Here is a 21,609-nt window from a genome sequence, read left to right as displayed (position 1 = left end):
TTCAACTCATGATCACAACAGATTTCTATATTTGTTTTAACTTTTATTTCGATGAAGGCTTAAAGAGACAAATAAACCCGTTAGCGTTGAATACTTTTAGTGACAAATAAACCCGTTAGCGTTGAATACTTTTAGTAATATAACGTTTTACAAGTTGGAACATGAACAGTTGCGGAGCCAGAAACTTTTATCACTGGTGTCGCAAATCTTCGGTCATTTACAAGAAGGTACTTTTACTTGGTCAGGATACCGGAAAAGAATGTTTTAGCTTTTTCCTGGTCAAAACATGCTAAAAGACCCTGTTAACATCAACCACGCTAAAAAATCCGTCTTTGGTTCAAAGAATTATGTTTAAAATTGGTTAATGCAACGAACACAACAAAATCAAACAAAACAAAGACACAACTATAAAACCAATTCTCAGCAGCACAGAAACAAAAATGCTACCGCTATTCTACATGCCTCCCTATCCCTACAATGGTTTCTTTCACTCAAAATAAACTTACAAGAAACATTAACTATTTGCCTCCTTTACACATAATGCTCCCAAAATTTACATTCACAAACTTTATATGTTCTATTGTTCTTTACCTGAAAATTTGCACGCTTATGGGTACACGGGTCTAATGGGGCCCGACCCATTCCTTAACTTGGCACCCAAGTATCCATTTCTCGACATTAGATCATATAGTTGGGATAAATGGTGTGTTTATAAGGTGGGATGAGTGAAATCAGTAATCTGATCTTGCGGTTGTAAATTGAGAAAGAAGACCGGCTGCTTGAGCAGGTAGAATGTCACCGAACCTTCCTACTTGCCCTTCTGTTAGCATGGATCCTAGTTTCAGCGTGCTCTCCCCAAACCTACTGCCAACCTGTCATTTTAAAATAAAACTCAATTTTCAACATCCACCTAAACTGTTGCTCGAATCTCGGAATGAAGTTTATGAAACCAAAAAAACCCCTCAATTTACCCACGATAGATTCTGTTATCAAGGTTCTATCATGGAAATTTTACATTTGAGTAAAGTACACACATAGTCCTTGTGGTTAACCAAAATTTTGGATTTAGTCTCTAGCTTTTCAAAAGCACACGGATGGTCCCTGTGGTTTGCACTTTGTACGCATTTCGTCCCCAACTTTTGCCAAAAGTACATGGACGGTCTGATGAAACAATGGTTAACCGGGCAGGGTTAACACACTGGTCTCGTCAAGAAGGGTTAATCCCTTCCTCTCGGAGATCGCTGGCTGGGTCACCGGTGGATGGTCTCCTGCACAAGGAAACAAGCCGTGACTCGTAACAAGGAGGATGGGGTGGGGGGTGCTCCTTGTTACCACTCTCCGGCGTGAGAATCAGTAGTTTGCTTGGGAAGCAAAGCAAGATAATAGTAGTAGTTAGAGAGTTGTGTAGAGATACCTCAAACCTGGTTTGGGGTCGGTATTTATAGCCGAGGAGTGAAGGAGGAGATTGATGGATGGGCTGACGACGAGCTGCACCGTTGCAGGTGTGTCAGTCTCGCCGGCCGTGGGGGTTACGCCACGTCAGCCCATTGCTTTAATAGCTCTGACAGGGGACTGTCGCCGGCGCCACTTGCCTCGTGGTGTCAGCCACTTGCCTGGCGTGTCAGTCCACTTGTTGGATATGCAGGGTGCGGTGCTAGCCGTATCGCTGCATGCGGTAACATCTGAAGTTACCGCGTCTCCTACTTGTGATCAAGAAATACGCGAGATGCGGTGTTGGCCGCATCATCGTATGTGGAGACTATTTGCTCGCTTCCCTTGTCGTGACGAAAATGGCCATATGATGCGGTGCCAGCCGCATCGATATGTTCATCTTCTTTCGTACTTGGGTCAAGCTGTTCATCTTCGAACCGAATGGGTTCGGTTCGAAGGATGTGACCGCATGGGTGCGGTTTGCTTACTGGTAGGGGTTTGTTTGATGCGGGTAATGGTCGTTTTGGGACCATACCCCTTCAAGTCCCCCCAGTCTAGTGTTGCTACCTTGTGCAAGTTGCACGTGGGAGGAGTACTGGACTTATGGTGTAGGAAGGTAGTGTGGCAGTCTGGAGAAAATTCTAGGCCAGATCAAACTGGTGATCTGGTAAAAAATCCGGCTATGCCTCTTCCGTACCGGTGAAGGGGTTTCGCTTGATGCGAAATTCTCAGCCGTTGCATGTCATCAGGTGGGTTGCCACCTGTTGTTGTGTTGAAGGCCTGTTAGGGACCTTCATAGTAATGCTGCACAAACTTCGAACCAACCTCTTGGATGGTGGTTCGAAGGTTTGCACATGTTTCGAACCTCTTGGAGGTGGTTTCTTCTTCGAACCATTTGCCAGAATGGTGCACGAAGAAGAAAAGAAAAGCTTGTAAACCAACCTTTGCGGTCGGGTTTGAAGGTTTTGGATGTTGTGTTAGAACTTTGCTCAAGTTCTATGTTCAGCATCCTATGACGAGATGACCATCCCTTTTTTGTGGGGTGTTCGTGTTCATCTTGATAGCTCTCAAGTAACCGTACGTTCTTTGCGGTTACTTCGTTGCGTCATTGTTGGCCCTGTTTGGTCGAACAATGTGGATCTAAACTATGGGTAAATAAACATGGTCATAGGCAAAGGGATGCCCATCGTTGTTTATTCCATGCGATCCATTGGTAGGTAAACAAAGTCCTAAGCAGATTTGTTACCGCGGTCCGTTGGCAGGTAAACAAAGTCATAGGCAGACTTGTTACCGCTGTTCGGACACTTGCTGCTTGATAAGTGCTTGTTTAGAGCACGTATCTGCGTTCTTTCTGGAGCCACTTTCCTTCACGCTCCAATACCGAGTTTATAACGAGGTAGGCTCGTTCGGTGATGTGGAGTGAGCTTTGCTCTTCCGTAGCAACCACTCTGCGGAAGCTATGGTTATGTCTGTAGCTCTTCATGGGTGTCTGCGATGTTGCAGTCCCATTTTCGCTCAAAGTGTGCTTGTTGCACGGATGTAACTCTTGAAGGTTCAGGAGTCAGGGCTGCTGATGTGCGGGCGCGTAGATTCCGTTCCTTCTTTTTTCTGAAGAAGTTGTTCATGCACCCTCTGCGGTTGTGAACCGGACAGGAGGGATTTGAAGCTTGAAGAGAATGAAGGCAATGCGCTTTGCCTGTTCCTGAGATGCGGTTCAGTCCAAAGAACAACACTGGTTCTGAGCATCTGACACATCTGAATGGGTTCATGTGTGTCACTTCCGCATATTTCACGTGTGCTCGTGAGTGATGCGGAAAAGGTAATATATCCCTTTATAGTATAGATAGATATATTTCTACCTATTTTTTAGGGTATATAAAAAAACGACATGCGGTATGGGTTATGGTGCGGTAAACCAAGAAAACCGCATGCCGCTTAGGTTTTTTGGATAATGTTGTCGCTTTTTCTTGCCTACGTGGCTTGATCGCACGTGTGAGTTGGTAGAAGTTGGTGAGACGTTTCTGCATGTGCTGAAATGAAAGGACATTTGCACTGCCCGAGGCATTAAATGCACTGTAGCAGGGAGTGTAAACGTCTTCTTTGTCAGGCGCGTGGGCGGCCACGCGCGCGTGATAACCGTCAGCTAAAACGGCGCTCGACACGTGTTGTTGCAAGATACGCTCTTTTTGAACGTGATGATTTGCTTTCTCCCTCCGCATTAATTGCGATGGGTATATAAGGGGAAAACCGTTCGTGGTTTCCTCTCACTTGGTCGAAAATTCAAAAAATTTGCCGTTTGAGAGAAAGTTGTCATCTGTCTTCTCCGACGATTCTTTCTGAAATTCCGGTGAGGTTTTTAGTGTTTCTGTTCACCATCTTCTGTTTCTTTGATATTTTTGATGGCTGAACCATCTAGTCCACATAATGTGGAGGGTGAAAACCCTGAACAGCCTTTAGTGGCCGAAGAAGAAGAAGAGGGGGCTGCCGGTGGTGGATTACCGGCGCTGAAGTGGACCAGAAAAAGCTTTGATCGCCTTATGCTTGAGGTCCAAATGCCCTCGGAGTATGGGGCTCGGTACCCATTAGAGGGTGATACTGGTGCCGACGCTCCGGCCGGTTACGTGACCATGTGGTCCGATTTCTTCGTAGATTGTAACCTCCGATTACCGTTGACGGTGTTTGTTGTGGATATCTTGGAGTGGTACAAGGTCCACATTTCTCAAGTGAGTCCATTTGGGATGATTCGGATTCGTAATTTTGAGTTTACCTTTCGTGCTCTTGGCATAGAGCCTACCGTCGGAGATTTCCGACGGTTTTATCAGATGACAGTGTTCATGGGGTTCTTTTCTTTCCGTCAACGAGACGGTACCCCGAAGCTGATGACTCCCCCTAAGGGGATGACGATGTGGAAGAAGAAGTTCTTCTATATCAAGTCTGCTGCCCTTGCGGTGGATATGACGTTTCGGAATGTGACCGAGACGATCATAGCAGAGACCATTGCGATGCCCAGTTTGAAATCAGTGCAATGGTTCCCGCAGCTGCAGACTATTGAGTCTGTGAAGTTGACCAACACGCAGCTATGGCTGTTGCGTATGATGTTGAGGAGGGGCAAGAACTCGAAACCCGTGGTGCGGGAAAAGAGCGGTGGTACGTACTTTTTGTTTCTTTACGTTCTTTATCCTTACGTGTGTTACTGACTTTTGTGTCTACTATCAGAAGATGCTCCCGCATGGAGGATGTTTGCTCCGGATTTCGAGGGTACGGTTGAGACCGTAGTTTGTGCGGATGGTGAACAGGATCACAACACTATCATCCGTAGTAACTTCCGGGTGCCTACTGCGGCTGCACTGGCAGTTGAGTTGCCAGTAGGCAAAGGTATACTATCGAAGCTTTGCTACTTGTGATGATCATGGTGTGTTATTGACGTATTGATTCCATGCAGGTGATCTTGGGGCCTTGGGGGACCCTGAAGCGAAAGGTGTGCCTAAGAGGCAAACTGTGAAGGGCGTGCGCTTTCGCCAAAAGAAGATAAAGGAGGTCACTACTGTGCCTCATCTGGTGCCGCAGGCAGCAGGTATCTCTCATTCCTCTTTTCGTCGACACAAGGATTATGTGATAGTATCTGATACCCTTGAGGGTTTGAGTACAGCCGCGGAGTCACGTTCTGGTGCTGCGAAGAAGCAGGCAGAAGAGGCGGCTGCGGGAGGGACAGCTGCGGGTCCCCCTGTGATTGGTGAGAAGAGGAGGCCAGAGCAGAAAGCTGCTGGTGGTGTTGAAACCAAACGTCGGAGACTAGTAACCAAAAGGTCTGCTCCGGCGCAGAAAAAACCTGCGGTTGTCGTTGGTAAGTGTAGGCTATCTAGTGTTAACTGTTGTGTAACTAGTTCTGATAGCTATTTGACTTTTTTGCAGAGCGTCAAGATGAAGATTTTTCTATCTTCGATGCTCCGGAGTCCCCTCCGCGTGCCATGGGTGCGGGTGGAACGGAGGTGCCGTCGACACCTCCCGTCAAGGTGGTACCTGAGTCAACCGTGCAGCAGGAGGGTACCGCAGAGAATGCTGCGGCCCAGATATTTGATACTGTCGACTCGTCCAACAACCTGATCTCTCCCAATGAGGGAGACGATTTGAGTTTGCGGTTCACTGCTACTGGGAAGCAACATTGTGATGCTGAACCGCAAAAAACTGGCGTTGAAGCGCGGCAGCATGATGCTGGGCCGCAGAAGTCTGCGGTTGATAAGGGTACCAGCTCGTCGGCCGGTGGTGCGGGGTATGACGGGCCTCCAATTCAGCCTGGGGAGTCTGAATTGGAGTATTACTACCGCACCTACTCCCAGGATCGCAGTATGGTGTACCATCGACCCCCCTGGACTGTATTGCAGGGGGATGATATTGCTAACGATCCTGCGGCCTGCAGGGAGATCTTGGGTGGTCTGGGGACCCCCTTTGAAGTTGAGCGGGCTCGTGCCGCACCGCGGGAGCTGCGTATAAACCAGCTCTCGACCATGTTGGTAGGGACTTCCATTGTGGCGAATGCCATGTTGGAAGACTATAAAGTTCTGAGCCGCCGTGAAGAAGAGGCTGTCTGCCTGCGGGCGGAGGCGGAAAAGCTGGTCCAAACTGCTCGTGCGGGTGCAGAGCAGCTGGAAAAAGATAAAGCTGCTTTTGAGAAGCAGAAACAGACCGCTGAGTGGGCTGCCACTGCCCAACTGAAACAGGTGCGTACCCTTGCTAAACTCCTTGCTGATGAGCGTAAGCGTTGGGAGGAAATTTCATCCAACGAGCGCAAGAAGTGGAACGAATCTTGGGCTAAGCAGAACAATCTTCTGTTTCATACTCGGCAGGAGCTAGCAAACGCCAAGGCGGCAAATGTTGCCTTGGGCAATGAAAAAGCTGCGGCTGAGGCCGCATCGGCTAAAGCGCTGCAGGCGAAGGACGAGGCCCTGAAGGCCCTTGAAGAGGCCAAAGAGGCCGGGGCTCGTGCTGCGAAGGCCCTTGAGGAGGCAAATGTGGAGCGCCTCCGTTTAGACCAAGTCGTTACCAGCTTGCAGGTATGTCTTCTTTAACTGTGCTTGATATTTCATCGCTGGTTCGTAAATGTTTACCCTTGTGAACTGCTTGCTATTGCTGACAGGCTGATGTTCAAGCCCGGGAGGTCGCGGTTACAGATCTTACTGCCCGCGTGTCTGCTGCGGAGGAACGTGCTGACTCCGCTGTGGAGGCCAAGGATGCCTTGGTGTCCTCCCTTAATCAGTTGGAGGCTGACCGTGAATGGATGCGGTCATGCGGTATTTCGCGCGTAAGTATCTTCGTGTTTTAGCTTTCTGTAGACTAACACATGGGACTTACGTGTTGGTTTGAATTTGCAGATTGTCGAGGCGATTATGAATGCCCCTGAGACTGCTGCTGGTTTGAATCTGGTCCGAGATCGCGCTCGGGATGCCGGTTTTAAGGCAGGGTACAACCGCTGCATTGGCCATCTGAACGTGATTACCAAGGGTGGTCATACGGATGAGCGATCGGGGTTCCGTGGCGTGGATACCGAGTCGCACTTGAAAGCAGCCGAGGCCGCCTTCTATGACACGTCCCTTGCTTGTATACAGGAATTGGACAGTTGTTTGGATGCCGCGGACTATGTAGACCGCTTGCGGATGCTGTATCCGGATGTTGAGGAGGACGACGCTGCTGGTAACGCTAGAGATGATGCGGGGACCAGTGGTACAAAGTAGGGTTCAGGTTGGCCGGTGTGCCCTTTTTTGCTGTCCTCTTGTATAGAATAGGAAACCTTATGTAAATCTGTGTAAGCATCATGTTGGTGCCTGAATTTTTTGAATATAAGGTGTTTTGTTCCACTATACAAGTATTGTCAGTTCCTGTATGTTTGAAACGTATGCATGCGGGTCTCTACCCATTGTGAATGGGGTTGAGTATACTCTATACTATTGCGGTATGAGCATGTGTCAATTCCATTGTTTGCCTTTCTGGGCTCAGGAATTGTATTAGGTAAGAAATATGTTTATCCGGTTGGATAGCACTTAAGTCTTTTTTGCCTTGTGTTGGCCTATTACAATAGTTGCGTGTGGCTACCACTTTGTATAGGTATCGTAAATGAAGATTTTGCCAATCTGTTTTTTGGATACCGTGAAGTGGAAACACGCATTTGTAATAGTAGTAAACAAACAATAATGTATAAAAAGACTTGTTTATTTATTTGCAAATGACCTGCGGTCCGATAGGTTACATGGGGAGTGTAAGAACATAGCTTACATATAGCAGCGTCTAAGCTGTTGTGCGTTCCATGTTCTGGCGATAGGTTCGCCCTCTAGTGTTTGTAACCTGTATGCGCCCTTCCCTAAGACCTCGCTGATGAGGTAGGGTCCTTCCCACTTGGGGGCAAGTTTTCCTGGGCGCTCGGCGTTAGATGCCTCGTTGTCACGTAGGACGTAGTCCCCTGGATTGAAAGTACAAACGCGGACTCGCGCGTTGTAATACTTTTCCAGTTTGGATTTGTATTTGGCCTCGTTGATGGCGGCGTTCTCGCGCCTTTCTTCTAGAAGGTCCAAATCGATCCTACGTTCCCTGTTGTTGTCTAGCTTTTCGATAGCCAACATTCTAGGAGATGGGAGGCCCATTTCCGCGGGTATCACCGCTTCAGACCCGTAGACGAGGCTGAAAGGTGTTTCCCCATTGCTTGTTTTTGGGCTAGTGCGGTGAGCCCATAAGATGCTTGGGAGTTCATCGACCCAGCCACGCCTGGCTGTTCCCAATCGTGCTTTGATTCCTTCGACTAGGCCTTTATTTATACTCTCGACTTGGCCGTTCCCTTGCGGGTGTGCGACGGACGAGAATATGTGTTTGATGTTCAGCTCTTCTAGCCATTTTTGGAATTCGTCGGCAGCGAAGTTGGTGCCGTTGTCGGTAACAATGTACATTGGTAAACCGAAACGGCAGATGATGTGCTCCCAAATGAACTTTCTTGTTACCATAGCAGTGGTGGAAGCGAGTGGTTTCGCCTCTACCCATTTTGTGAAGTAATCAACCGCCACTATGATAAATTTAACTGCACCTGGTGCGTCCGGGAATGGTCCCACTACGTCGATTGCCCATTTTTGAAAAGGCCATGCAGTAGTGACGGGGACCAGATTGTTCTTTGGTCGCAAAGTTTTTGGAGCATGGCGCTGGCAGTCCATGCATTTGCGTAATTCTTTGACGGCGTCCAGGTGCATGCCGGGCCAGTAATACCCGGCATTCATGATTTTTGCCACGACCGTGCGTGGTCCAGCATGTATGCCACATATACCCTCATGTATCTCTCGGATGAGGTATGTGGCATCTTGTGGATTAACGCATCGGAGGAGCGGTACGAGGTATGACTTTCGGTATAAGATACCGTCTCCCATTTGATAGTGGCACGCTTTGTATTGTAACTTACGTGCCTCTGTTTTGCTCTCGGGAGTCACACCTGACTGAAGGTATGCGATAATTGGTGTCATCCATGACGTTGTTCCGTATTGGATGACACTGACCTGGCGTAGAGGAATCGAAGGATTTTGCAAAATCTCGATACGTACCTCCTTTGCCAGGTGTTGGAAGCTGGTGGATGCAAGCTTTGATAGTGCATCCGCGGATTTGTTTTCGCTTCGATTAATGTGTCGAATATTGAATGAAGCGAATTTGGATTTTAGCTGCAGGGCTTGCTCGAGGTAGAGGATCATGATATCCCCTTTGGCGGCATAGTCGCCACGTACCTGGCCCGCAACTAACAAAGAATCGACATGCGCTTCCAGATGTTGCACGCCGATTTTGACTGCTAAACGTAGCCCGGCTAATAGTGCTTCATATTCTGCCTCGTTGTTCGTGCTTTTAAAATCGAGGCGGATGGCATATGTAAGCTCTTGGCCGTCAGGGCTGACGAGTCGCAGACCTGCGCCCGCACCTTACTCGTTGGATGCACCATCGATAAATAGTGCCCATACTTCTGAGGAGGGCGGTGGGGGCTCAGGGTTTTGGGATTCTTCGCATTCTTGGATGCGATCCGCTGGTACTTCAGCGGCGAAATCAGCTAAGATTTGGCCTTTGATGGCAGGGCGCGGCTTGTAATGTATCGTATGTGCGCCCAGCTCAATTGCCCATTTTGCTAATCTCCCAGAGATGTCGGGTTTGGACAGGATCGGGCCGATCCTGTAATTGGTTAGCACTGTGATGATGTGGTTTACGAAGTAGCGTCGTAACCGTCTTGAAGCATGTACCAGTGCTAGTACCAATTTTTCCATTATTGAGTATCTCGTCTCCGGGTCGTTGAGCATTTTGCTGATATAATAGATGGGTGTTTGAACCCCCGCTCGTTCCACTATTAATACCGCGCCCACTGCGTTGTCTGCAGCGGATAGGTATAAGATGAGTGGCTCATCTTTGCATGGTGCGGTTAGTGTTGGGAGTTGTATCAAACACTCCTTCATTTCCCGGAAGGCCTTTTCAGCCTCTGTGGTCCACTGGAATTGTTCTTTCTTTGAACAGCTTCGCAGGGTCTTGATGAAAGGGTATGACTTGGCTGCGTGGTTAGCCAAGAACCTGTTGAGTGCCGCCAGCCTTCCGGCCAGGCGTTGCATATCTTTCATCGATGCAGGCGATGGCATGCGCTCGATCGCCTGCACTTTTTCCGGGTTTACCTTGAATCCATCTTTGGTGACGATGAACCCAAGGAATTTGCCTTCTTCCATTCCAAACGAGCATTTCCCTGGATTGAGCTTCATGTTGACGCTTCGCAGAGTTTGGAATGTTCTTTCTATATCGGTGAGCATGGTATCTTCCTCCATGCTCATGACGACCAGGTCGTCCATATAGATTTCGACACTTTTGCTTATTTGACCGCGGAAAGTGTCGTTCATCAGTTTCTGGTAGGTCGAGCCCGCGTTGCGCAACCCAAACGGCATTTTTGTATAGCAGTAATTTCCGGTTGGGGTTCGGAATGCCGTTTTGTCTTCATCCTCAAGTGCCATTTGTACCTGGTGGTACCCTTTGTAGCAATCGAGGAAACACTTCCACCGAAATGGCGCGAGTTATCGACCTTTTCGTCGATTTCTGGAAGCGCGTAACAATCCTTGGGGCAGGCCTTGTTAAGGTCCTTGTAATCGACGCACATGCGCCAGCCCCCGGATGGTTTTTCTACCATGACAGGGTTGGATAACCAAGTCTGGTACTTGACTTCCCGCAGTATACCTGCGGAGAGCAGTTCTTCGATCTGCTCTTGCATCGCCTGATTTTTAGCTGACCCAAGGTGGCGTTGGCCTTGGATAACTGGCTTGATACCTGGTTTGGTATTCAAATAGTGCTGCGCTATTTCGCGTGGGACCCCTGTCATGTCTGCGGGAGTCCACGCGAAGATGTCTTGGTTCCTGAAGAGGAGCTCCTTCAGGTGCGCTCTGGTGGTCGAGGATATGGCGTGACCCAATGTGACCTTCTGTTCCGGATGCTTTGGGTTGAGAACCCATTTTTCCGGTTGGCCGACGGGGGTGGGCCTTGCGACCTTTGTCGGACGTGCTTCGTCCGTCATCATGACGTCCTTGCGGGCGTAAATGATCGCAACCCCCGATGCGGTTGGGAAACCAACCGCGGAGTGGGGGACGGATGTGATCATATTGAAATCTCCTTGGGATTCTCTCCCAAGGAGGACGTCATAATTGGAGGTGTGGGGTAAAACCATGAAGTTTACCTCCTCCGTCCGCGTGTGTTTACCATTGGTAAGACGCACGGGAAATGTAATTTGACCTAGGGGAAAGACTGTTTCCCCTGCGAATCCGGCCAGCGGGTAATCTACGGCTTGCAACCGATCTTTGTCCTCTTGGTCAAATTGATTGAAGCACTGCTCGTAGATTATATCGGATGTACTGCCCGGGTCAATGAACAGACGCTCGGTGCAGTAATGGGCCAGCTGGCCTGAAATGACGACGGCGCGTCTATCACGCGGTCCGCCTCGGACTTTTGGGAAGACGACTTGCTCGTCTTTCCAATCATTGTCCGGTCTTCGTGCCGCTTTGCGCGGCCTACCCTTGCCTCCGTAGATCATGTGGGTGGAAACCACGTACATGGCTTTCTTCCCGGAGGAGGTACCTTCGTTGTGAGGGGTGATATGCTTGGTGGGCTTTTGTCCACCTGGCAAGAGGTGTTGTAGTTTCCTCTCTTTCAACGCCCGCTCAATCTCCAGCCGGAGACTGATGCAGTTGTTGGTGGTGTGGCCCGAGTCCTTGTGGTACTCACAGTATAGTGTGAGGTCCTGACTTTTCTTGGACTTCATTGGTTGGGCCGGTCGCAAGAATTGTGGATCTGCGAGGAGGACCTCTCTTGGCGACTGGTTGATCTCGGTCCATTTGCGGTCCCGAGATTCTTTTCTTGGTGCCCGAGTGTCTCGGGCAGGGTTGTAGCATTGTGGGTCAAACGTGTTGGGTTGCGGGAAATACGGTTTAGTAATATCCCGATTTCCTGTATCCCGGTTTCGTTTGTTGTTACGTTTGGACCCTTGGTGGGACGTTTCGGCTTGGGGTTTTGCCTTTTTGACGTGCGGTTCGAGCGACCGCTGTGTCTGGGCATATGTCTTGACTGCGGTCATGACATCCTCTCATTTTTTAGGCAAACCCTCCTTGCCGGAGATGGTCATGATCATCTCTCTGTCTTTGACGGCCCGAATAAAATGGTTTCGCGCCATTTGGTCCGCCACGTCGCCTATCTCTAAGCATTATTTATTGTAACGGATGACGAATGCCTCGAGCGATTCGTTATCCCTTCGCCAGATGTTCATGACGTCCAACGAATCGCGTTCGTGGCGTCGCTGTTGGCTAAAATGGGCGAGGAACTTGGAGCGCAAGTCCTCGAAAGAATCCAGTGATCCCACTGGCAAAGAATCAAACCATGCCCTCGCCAGACCGATAAGGGTCTGGGGGAAAAAATTGCACCAGGTGGGTTCGTCCCACCTGCCATTGACGCCTGCGCCTGTGAAGATGTTAATGTGGTCGTCCGGGTCGGTCGAGCCACTGTATTTCCCAATGTTGACTGGGAATTTTGTCGTTGTGATATCGGCGTTGGCGATGTGCGGGACGAATTTTGAATTTTCGGCCGCGGCCCTTGGCCTGTATGGTTCGTGCACAGGGCGCTTTGCCGCCCTGAGGTATGTAGTGCGGGGGTGACTGGGAGGAACATAGTTGCGTCCCCCCGGTCTGCTGTTGGTGTCGTGAGACTCCCCGCGGTAGGTTTGATCGTCAGGGTCGGTATGACCGTACCCTTCCGTGTAAGGTTGCGGGCCCAGTCGGCTCTGGATGCCTGGGCCGCGCCTGGAGGCTGACCGCCTCCTATCTTCGCCATAGGGGCCCAGGCGGGTATGCACTGGCCCTCTGGAGCGGGACTCATATGAGGAAGTATCCTCGTTGAGTGTATTGACCGAACAGTAAGATGATCCACGGTCGTCATGTCGGCTTCTGGAAGCCGGACGTGAGTGTAACCTGCCATCGTATTGGAGTATACGGTTGGCAGGTGTGTGTTGTATTGGAGTAGGCCCAGCCTGTACGTTTGCTTCCGTACAAGCGCGGTTGTAAGCCGCTATCAGCAGGTCAGTCTGCTGTTGGTACCAGGAGTGTAAGTCCACGCCTGGTGGGAGCACAGTTGGGGCCTGTGATAAGTCGTGTCCGAACGCAAAGGATGGGATCCTTTGGGTGGACGTGCCAATGTGTCCGGGTTGGGGGGTTGAAGGGTGGACCCCTGTTGGGATCGGGGGATTTGGGTTATCCGCATTGGTGTTTTGGTTATCAGTCATGATCTTGAGAGGGAGAGAGATGGATTAAAAAGTGCTAAGAGTAGCGGTGGGCGCCAATGATGAAACAATGGTTAACCGGGCAGGGTTAACACACTGGTCTCGTCAAGAAGGGTTAATCCCTTCCTCTCGGAGATCGCTGGCTGGGTCACCGGTGGATGGTCTCCTGCACAAGGAAACAAGCCGTGACTCGTAACAAGGAGGATGGGGTGGGGGGTGCTCCTTGTTACCACTCTCCGGCGTGAGAATCAGTAGTTTGCTTGGGAAGCAAAGCAAGATAATAGTAGTAGTTAGAGAGTTGTGTAGAGATACCTCAAACCTGGTTTGGGGTCGGTATTTATAGCCGAGGAGTGAAGGAGGAGATTGATGGATGGGCTGACGACGAGCTGCACCGTTGCAGGTGTGTCAGTCTCGCCGGCCGTGGGGGTTACGCCACGTCAGCCCATTGCTTTAATAGCTCTGACAGGGGACTGTCGCCGGCGCCACTTGCCTCGTGGTGTCAGCCACTTGCCTGGCGTGTCAGTCCACTTGTTGGATATGCAGGGTGCGGTGCTAGCCGTATCGCTGCATGCGGTAACATCTGAAGTTACCGCGTCTCCTACTTGTGATCAAGAAATACGCGAGATGCGGTGTTGGCCGCATCATCGTATGTGGAGACTATTTGCTCGCTTCCCTTGTCGTGACGAAAATGGCCATATGATGCGGTGCCAGCCGCATCGATATGTTCATCTTCTTTCGTACTTGGGTCAAGCTGTTCATCTTCGAACCGAATGGGTTCGGTTCGAAGGATGTGACCGCATGGGTGCGGTTTGCTTACTGGTAGGGGTTTGTTTGATGCGGGTAATGGTCGTTTTGGGACCATACCCCTTCACGGTCCCTGTGGTATATGCACTTTGTAACGCATTTAGTCACTAAATGTGTTACAAAGTGCAAACCACAGGGACCATCCATGTACTTTCGAAAAACTAGGGACGAAATCCAAAATTTTGGTTAACCACAGGGGCCGGCCATCCGTGTACTTTACTCTTTACATTTTCAAAAGAGGTTACAATTTTAAACTATGAACTGGTCGATTCGGGTTAGGTTTTATTTTAAACTGGTAAAATAATTAAAATAAGTGTTCAAAAGTGAGCCCCGGACTGAATTATAATGCATAAAACCTCCTAAATCGTTTTTTTAAATAAGATTATCATTGGAGTGATATAAAGTTATAAACTTTATAATTATATTTGACAATGTAATTTTAGTTTGACAAACATGCTTAAGATCAACCAGACCCAACCATAAAATATATCAGATTTGACCCTGCCCAATTAGCAAAGATCCATGGGTAAACTTTAGGACCTTGTTTCCAATATCAGTTTTGAGTAAAATCCCATTTTCGTCCCTGAGGTTTGGCCGGTTTTGCGACTTTCGTCCAAAGGTTTGTTTTTTCGCATCTGGATCCAAAAGGTTTGAAATCTTGCCATTTTCATCTGGCTCGTTAACTCCATCCATCTTGTCCGTTAAGTCAGGGGTATTTCCATCTTTTTTGTTAACTTAAAGGGCAATTCAGTCTTTTTCACTTTATGTAAAAAGACCGAATACCCCTGAAAAGACTAAATTGCCTATTAAGTTAACAAAAAAGACGGAAATACCCCTGACTTAACGGAGAAAAATAGATGGAGTTAACGAGCCATATGAAAATAACAAGATTTCAAACCTTTTGGATCCAGATGCGGAAAAACAAACCTTTGGATGAAATTCGCAAAACCGGCCAAACCTTGGGGACGAAAATGGCATTTTAATCATCAATTTTTGTTATTAAGCCACCAATTTTATTAGTTACCTGCATGAAAGATTTCAGGAAAGGTGTTGCGACCCCTACACTCGTACCATCATCCATATCAATATTGCGGGAGAGCTCCTCTTGGGTATACTTTCTCCAAGGATTCCTTGAAGAAACGTCATCTATAGATGTTGATATAGGAGGCTTGCTTGTCCCCTTTGCGGATAATACAGGAGCACTGCATACCAAAATGCAAGATTAATAAGTTATAAGTCTAATCAAAGTGTTGTTACGTAATAAAATAATTAAGTGTAAGACAAACCTGATGGGAAGGTATTTGAAACGAGGAACAGTAGAGCATCTCATTATATTTGATTCCGAATTCGTAGGCAATTTTTGCATAGTATCTGTGTACAACCGACGAAGCTGCACGAAGAAACCAAATAGGACAGCGTGTCTCAGGTAACACTGCTTCTCATTCTCCATAAGATATGGCTCATATCTACAAAAAGGAAAAAAAGATATTATTAAGAACAATGAATGAATTATATTTGAAAAAAAAGGAACTAAAACTGGAAATCATATTTTAACCAATAATAGATAGACATTTGAGTTATGTGTAGTATCAAGCGGGTCAAGTGGTAAAATCAATATAAGGCTAAGGGGTGTGGGGGTCATGATTGGGACATGATTCGCCACCTAGGAACATGAATGGAAGGCTACACCACCCCCTTGCTTGATACACCATGGTTTGCATGGATTAAACCATGGTCCTCCTTTCCATTTTTCAATAAATCATTTCCTTTTTCTTTAGACAAAGATAAATTAAAATAAATAAGGGGCTAGTGGTTTGGGTCATGACCACACCCTTAGAGTAGTGGTTTTGAATGGTGGATTAGAGGTGGATGACATGACACTGATGTGGAGGGTCTTGGTGGTCATGAGGGTCATGACCACACCCTATAGCCTAATAATAGCTTAAGGTACATGTAAAACGGGTTGAAGGTCAAACAAAGTGTATTTAATGAATAACAATTAGTAAAACATTATATTATATATACTATAAATATGCTATTTTGTCACATCAACCAACTTTGGCCCCTCAACTTTGGCATTAACAAACTTCAGCCCCTCAACTTTGGTAATGACATGTTTAGCCACTTAACTAGTTAACTAAAACAACTTTAGCCCCTCAACTTTAACAATAAACAACTTTAGCCTTTTAACTTTAATAATGACATGTTTAAGCCTTAAACTACATCAAACAACTTTAGCCCCTCAACTTCAATAATAAACAACTTTAGCCCCTCAACTTCAATAATAAACAACTTTAGCCCCTAAACTTTAATAATGACATGTTTAGCCCCTCAATTTTAAGAATGACATGTTTATCCCCTTAGCTAAAACATCAAACAACATTAACTCTCTCGATTTGTGTATTTTTATCTACGTTTCGAACCGTAACCCACTAGTTATAATTAAAATTATACTACCTGAATAATATAACTTTTGCGAGAAACTAAAATTCTGGACCAAAAGTGTTTTTAGTCGACGCATACCAAAAAAATCATCCATTTCACAACACCCCCCCCCCTTGATTTTTTTTCAATTAAGCGTTGAATCACACACCACAATTAATGAATCCTATCCAAAGCAAAAGTAAATGAAAGCATACGTGAGCCAGTCTATGGGGTCTAGCTTATGCGAGAGGCGAATCACCAACCCATCAATCCGATCTTTCACAACCGACTTTTGTTGTTGCACATCTTGCTTCCGTCTATAACCCGTTTTTGTCTTTGATGTCTTTGATACTTCCTCGTTTCCACTTAAATCACCCCCAGATAGAATGTCAGCAGCAAATCTTAGATCCAATAAGACTTGCAAAACTCCTTTTTCAGACAAACGGGTTGAGCTAGACCCGTTATTTGAGAGGAAATCCACATATAGATCAATCACCTACATCATCATACAAGAAGTATATGTGACTCAATATTTCTTGAAACTAGAGGTATATTGGATAAGGTTAAAGCGGGTTTGTGTCAAAACAGGTAAATTTGGTGTGTCGATCTGGGTTGGGTTGACCTAAAAGGCTTTTCAACCAAAAAACTTTACACTTTATTATAAATAATTAGTGTCAGATATGATTACAAAATTTATGTTATTTCAAAAATAATCTTAGTTTTTTAACAAAACGATTTAGGAGTTGTATGCACTAAAAACAAACTTTAGGCAAATTCCAAACCTGTTTCCCTTTAAGCTATGTTTTTTTTAGATTTGACTTGTCTGAGATGAAACAAAGCCTGAATCGACCCTGGACTAGGCTTGTAAACGAACCGAACAAACACAAACGTGGGCATGTTCATGTTCGTTCATTTAACTTTAACTGAACACGGACATATAATCGAACACATTTTTTTTTGTTCATGTTCGTTTACTAATAAAATGAGCCGTGTTCGTTTTAAAACCTAAACGAACATAAACAAACAAATCCATACAAACAAAATTTAATAAACATAACGGACACAAATGGACGTAACTGGCCAAACATAAAGTAGTTTTTTTATATAAATTGGTGATTAATTACGATAAGCTCCATTCGAAAGCCCATATTCTTTACTAGGAAGCCCAATACTAAGGAGTTATTTTTATATAAGTAGTTAGAAATCCCGTTTTACGTGTATATTTATATAAATATAGCTACATATGTATTTATTAAAATTCAAACGATCGTAAATAAACGAACATATATGAACAAACATAAACAGATGTTCACGGACACAAATGAACGAACAAAATGTGTGTTCATGTCCGTTCGTTTAATTAAATGAACAAAAAAAATTTGTTCATGTTCGTTCGTTTATTTAGTAAACGAACTTCCCGCCAAACAATTCACGAACGTTCGGTTCGTTTACAGGCCTACCCAGGACCTATAAATAAATAAATGGGTCAAAATGCCACCTTTACTTAGAACTCTAACCTGAACACAATCAAAGAACTTCCGTAAAAGTTAAAATGATAAGATTAAATTCTTAGCTAGAAATACCTTTTCCAATAATCTTGCGGCAAAGTTCTGCAGAATCGGTTTGTCAAGTACATGACCGCCAACTCTGTGAATTTCTTCACAAGCTTGAAACAAATACGAGGTGATGTATATGGAAGGCATAGAAGGAAGCGAGATTTTCAACTCCGATGGGTTATCAGCAGAGTCCTCTTGTTTAACTATCGTATCCTCCCACCCCTGTTCAGTGTACAAAAACCGATTTAGAAGCAATTAAACAAAAGAGTAAAATGCCATTTTCGTCCCTGAGGTTTGGCCAATTTTGCGACTTTCATCCAAAGGTTTCTTTTTCCGAATAGTATTAGAAAACACTTCTAGCAATATTTCTTCACTTATAATTCATGTGAAGGAATTTGATTGAAAGAAATGAATGATGGGGACACTTGAAAAAGGAGAAAAGATAGAAATTGTGAAAAGAAAAGTAGATTTTTAGAGTAATGTTTGAACTTTGAAACATGAAAGAATTATGTATGATATATATCAGAGTAAAAATGCCATTTTCATCCCTGAGGTTTGGCCCATTTTGCGACTTTCGTCCACAGGTTTGTTTTTCCGCATCTGGATCCAAAAGGTTTGAAATCTTGCCATTTTCAACCGGCTCGTTAACTCCATCTATTTTCTCCGTTAAGTCAGGGGTATTTCCGTCTTTATTTTTAACTTAAAAAGGCAATTCAGTCTTTTTCAAGGGTATTTGGTCTTTTTACATAAAGTGAAAAAGACTGAATTGCCCTTTAAGTTAACAGGGAAAAATGGATGGAGTTAACCACGATTAAGCCTCAATTAAAGTATAATCCTGTATGAAGCATCAATTAAAAACCACTTACTCTCAAGGGAGTGGTTGCCGATAAACTTTCATCATTTCTGAGACTGTGCGAGAGAATAGCCGATAGTTCATCCGAAACCCAGGTTATCCACAAGTTATGAGCTTTAACACAAAGATCTTGTGTTGTTTTTTTGAGTTCATCAAGTTGCGGGCTCGGAGTATCATCAACTCCATATAACGCAGAAGCAGCAAGCGAAGATTGTCTTCTAGGTGAAGTAAGCATTTTCGAATCAAACATGCCACCAGAATACCTCGAAAGTGGTGACGCCTTACCAGAAACCACTGCCATTGGTTCGTTCAACCACGATTGGGGAGAACCAAGTAGAACAGGAATGTTTCTAGAGTACTTCTGGAACGCGAACAATAATCTTCCGATGAACAGTGATCTTTCGACTATGTTAGCCGGAGATGATGACGAATCGCGTAACGAACCATACAGGTATTCCAACTCGTTCTTGAGATCCGTAAGTATGGCTGACATACTTTCGAAACATTTGTTTTGTAAATACGGTGCTAGTTCTTTTAACCTTAAAGAGGCTTTTGGAGATTCTAAGAAGCTTAATAAGTCTTGAAGTACATTCTTACAGTGGTCGTCCACTGCCGTTCTAATTCGACCAACTTCGTCACCAAAGTAAGCGTTTAAACAGCTCTGATAATCACTACCGTTGTGCAATACCGTAGCGCTAGTCACGACACCAGTCTTTTTCGTAGTCGGTTCGACAAACCAAACTCCACCGCCCAAAGGAGACCGATTTATAAAATCTCGGAAATTAACTTTGTCACCGTGAACTTTATCGATAGCGAGAATCGACTCCTTTACATTGACTATATTATTCATATTATGAAATCCAGAGTGAATTATTGTTTTCATCCTGCTTGTAAATGCGTGTTCGAAAATTTCATCCCAAAGATCATCATTGTCGCCTAAAACAAGCTCGCGCGTTCTACTCCACGGCATTTCAATCTCGGAACCGAAAACGCTCTTTAACCACTCCAAACTTCCACCCAACACATCCTTTCCTTCCATAGTTTCTCTAATCAACTTCTCAGCTGCAGCAAGCTGTTTCCCGCTATCAATCGCGTCAATCAAATACCGCCCATTGACTTTGTTGACTATCTCCTTCCCACAGCTCCTCAAGAATTCCAAACAAGCTTTAGCGATGAATACCCGATCCAGCATCGCCATTAATGACTCCAATTTGTCTCTAAACGACTTCCACAGCCTCACTTCTTCATCCGGATTCGGTATCCCGCCAAACAACTGAGACACAGGTGGCGAATCCAACACCGTCTTATAAAACAACGGCACGTCACTCAAAACCTGCAAAAACAACTCCCCTACATGCGCTACACTAACTTGAATCACCTTCAACACTTCACAAAACACCATTATCACATCCTCACCAGATTCCCTACAACCACCTAACTTCTGCGAAACAAATAACTTCCTCGAATCAAGCAATAGTTTCAAAACCTGCGCCGGTTCCAGCTCATCGACAACCGCAACCGCAGCGAGCGCGTCAGCGTACGCCGAAATCTCAACACCTACACCTTGTTCCAACAACCTCTCGCGACTCCGCTGCGAAATTTGAGATTTAAAACTCTCAACTATCTGCCATTGGTGCTGTAACAAAGGAAATTTCACCAACACACTCTTGTAACTGTAACTATTATTAATACTATTGTTATTATGATCATTATTATTGTTTCTCAAACCGTAATAAACTAATTTCGCACGCATGTAACGTGCAGCTGCAGCAACAAACATCGATTCATCTAAACATCCCCAAATATTCTCAGGTGTATCAACAATATACTTAACACGACACGCAATGCCGTACATACGAGCCCTAGCAGGGTTTAACGATGTAGAATTAGGGTTAACAGTGGTGGATGAGAGAGAATGAAGAATACCGTGGTGAATAGCGGAAATATTGTTGGAAATTGAACGGCAGGATGACGTCATGTTGACGATTGAATCGGCGGAATCGATGAGATCGCGGTAGCGGTTGCCGACGAGCTGCCGGAGCTCTTCGCTTTTGTTCTGGATTTGTTTTCGAGTTGTGGATTCGATTGTTCGGATTTCGGAGATAGGTTTGGTGCGGAAGAGAGATTCGGCATCTTTTGCGGTTGATTTGGATAGAGATGACGGTGGTGGCTGGTGTGCCGGTGACGGTGGTGGTGGTGATTGTCCGGCCACTCTCATGGTGGCGGTTGTCGGTGGTAGATCTAAGTAACGGAAATCTCAACAAACGTGATTTTGTAACCGATTTGGATATATGTATTTGCGTCAGCAATTTGTACTTAAAATGTCAATTGTTTAAAACTAGCATCAAAGGACCCGCCTTAGGTCATGTGTAGTCATAAAGCCCTTTTGTGGGCGTTATGCGACACGTGTCGTGCCACGTCACACAGGGGTTTTATGGGGCGTTATGTCACTAGAGCCCGTAGTCATAAAGCCCCTACCTCATCATAACTAAAGTGTAAAATGCAGGGACCAAAGTGTAAAATACAGGGACCAAAGTGTTTTAATGCAGGGACCAAAGTGTAAAATGCAGGGACCAAAGTGGAAAATGGAAACAACAAAACGCCGTGAAAAAACTAGCGCCCTCCCCCCATTTTCATCTCATAAAGCCCCCCGTAATGGTGTTCAAGGGCTTTATGGGGCTTTATGGGGCTTTATGAGGTGAGATGGAGCCCCACTACACAAGGCCTTAGAGCATTCACAT

General features: G+C 45.9%; 1 protein-coding gene across 1 annotated transcript; it reads right to left on the bottom strand.

Moving 5' to 3' along the window:
* Window positions 1-384: 384 nt before the first annotated feature.
* On the bottom strand, window positions 385-21,170 carry LOC110893895 (conserved oligomeric Golgi complex subunit 1). The gene is made up of 6 exons (XM_022141049.1): window positions 18,882-21,170; window positions 18,043-18,237; window positions 16,675-16,955; window positions 15,322-15,501; window positions 15,060-15,237; window positions 385-872 (listed from the first exon to the last, which is right to left on the bottom strand). The coding sequence occupies exons 1-6, from the start codon at window positions 21,084-21,086 to the stop codon at window positions 732-734; spliced, it is 3,180 nt and encodes a 1,059-aa protein (XP_021996741.1). The 5' UTR covers window positions 21,087-21,170; the 3' UTR covers window positions 385-731.
* Window positions 21,171-21,609: the final 439 nt, after the last annotated feature.

Source organism: Helianthus annuus, chromosome 11, assembly GCF_002127325.2.
Source record: "Helianthus annuus cultivar XRQ/B chromosome 11, HanXRQr2.0-SUNRISE, whole genome shotgun sequence".
Lineage (NCBI taxonomy): Eukaryota > Viridiplantae > Streptophyta > Magnoliopsida > Asterales > Asteraceae > Helianthus > Helianthus annuus.
Note: the sequence above shows the minus strand (reverse complement) of the source record. Positions and strands in the feature narration are given on the sequence as shown.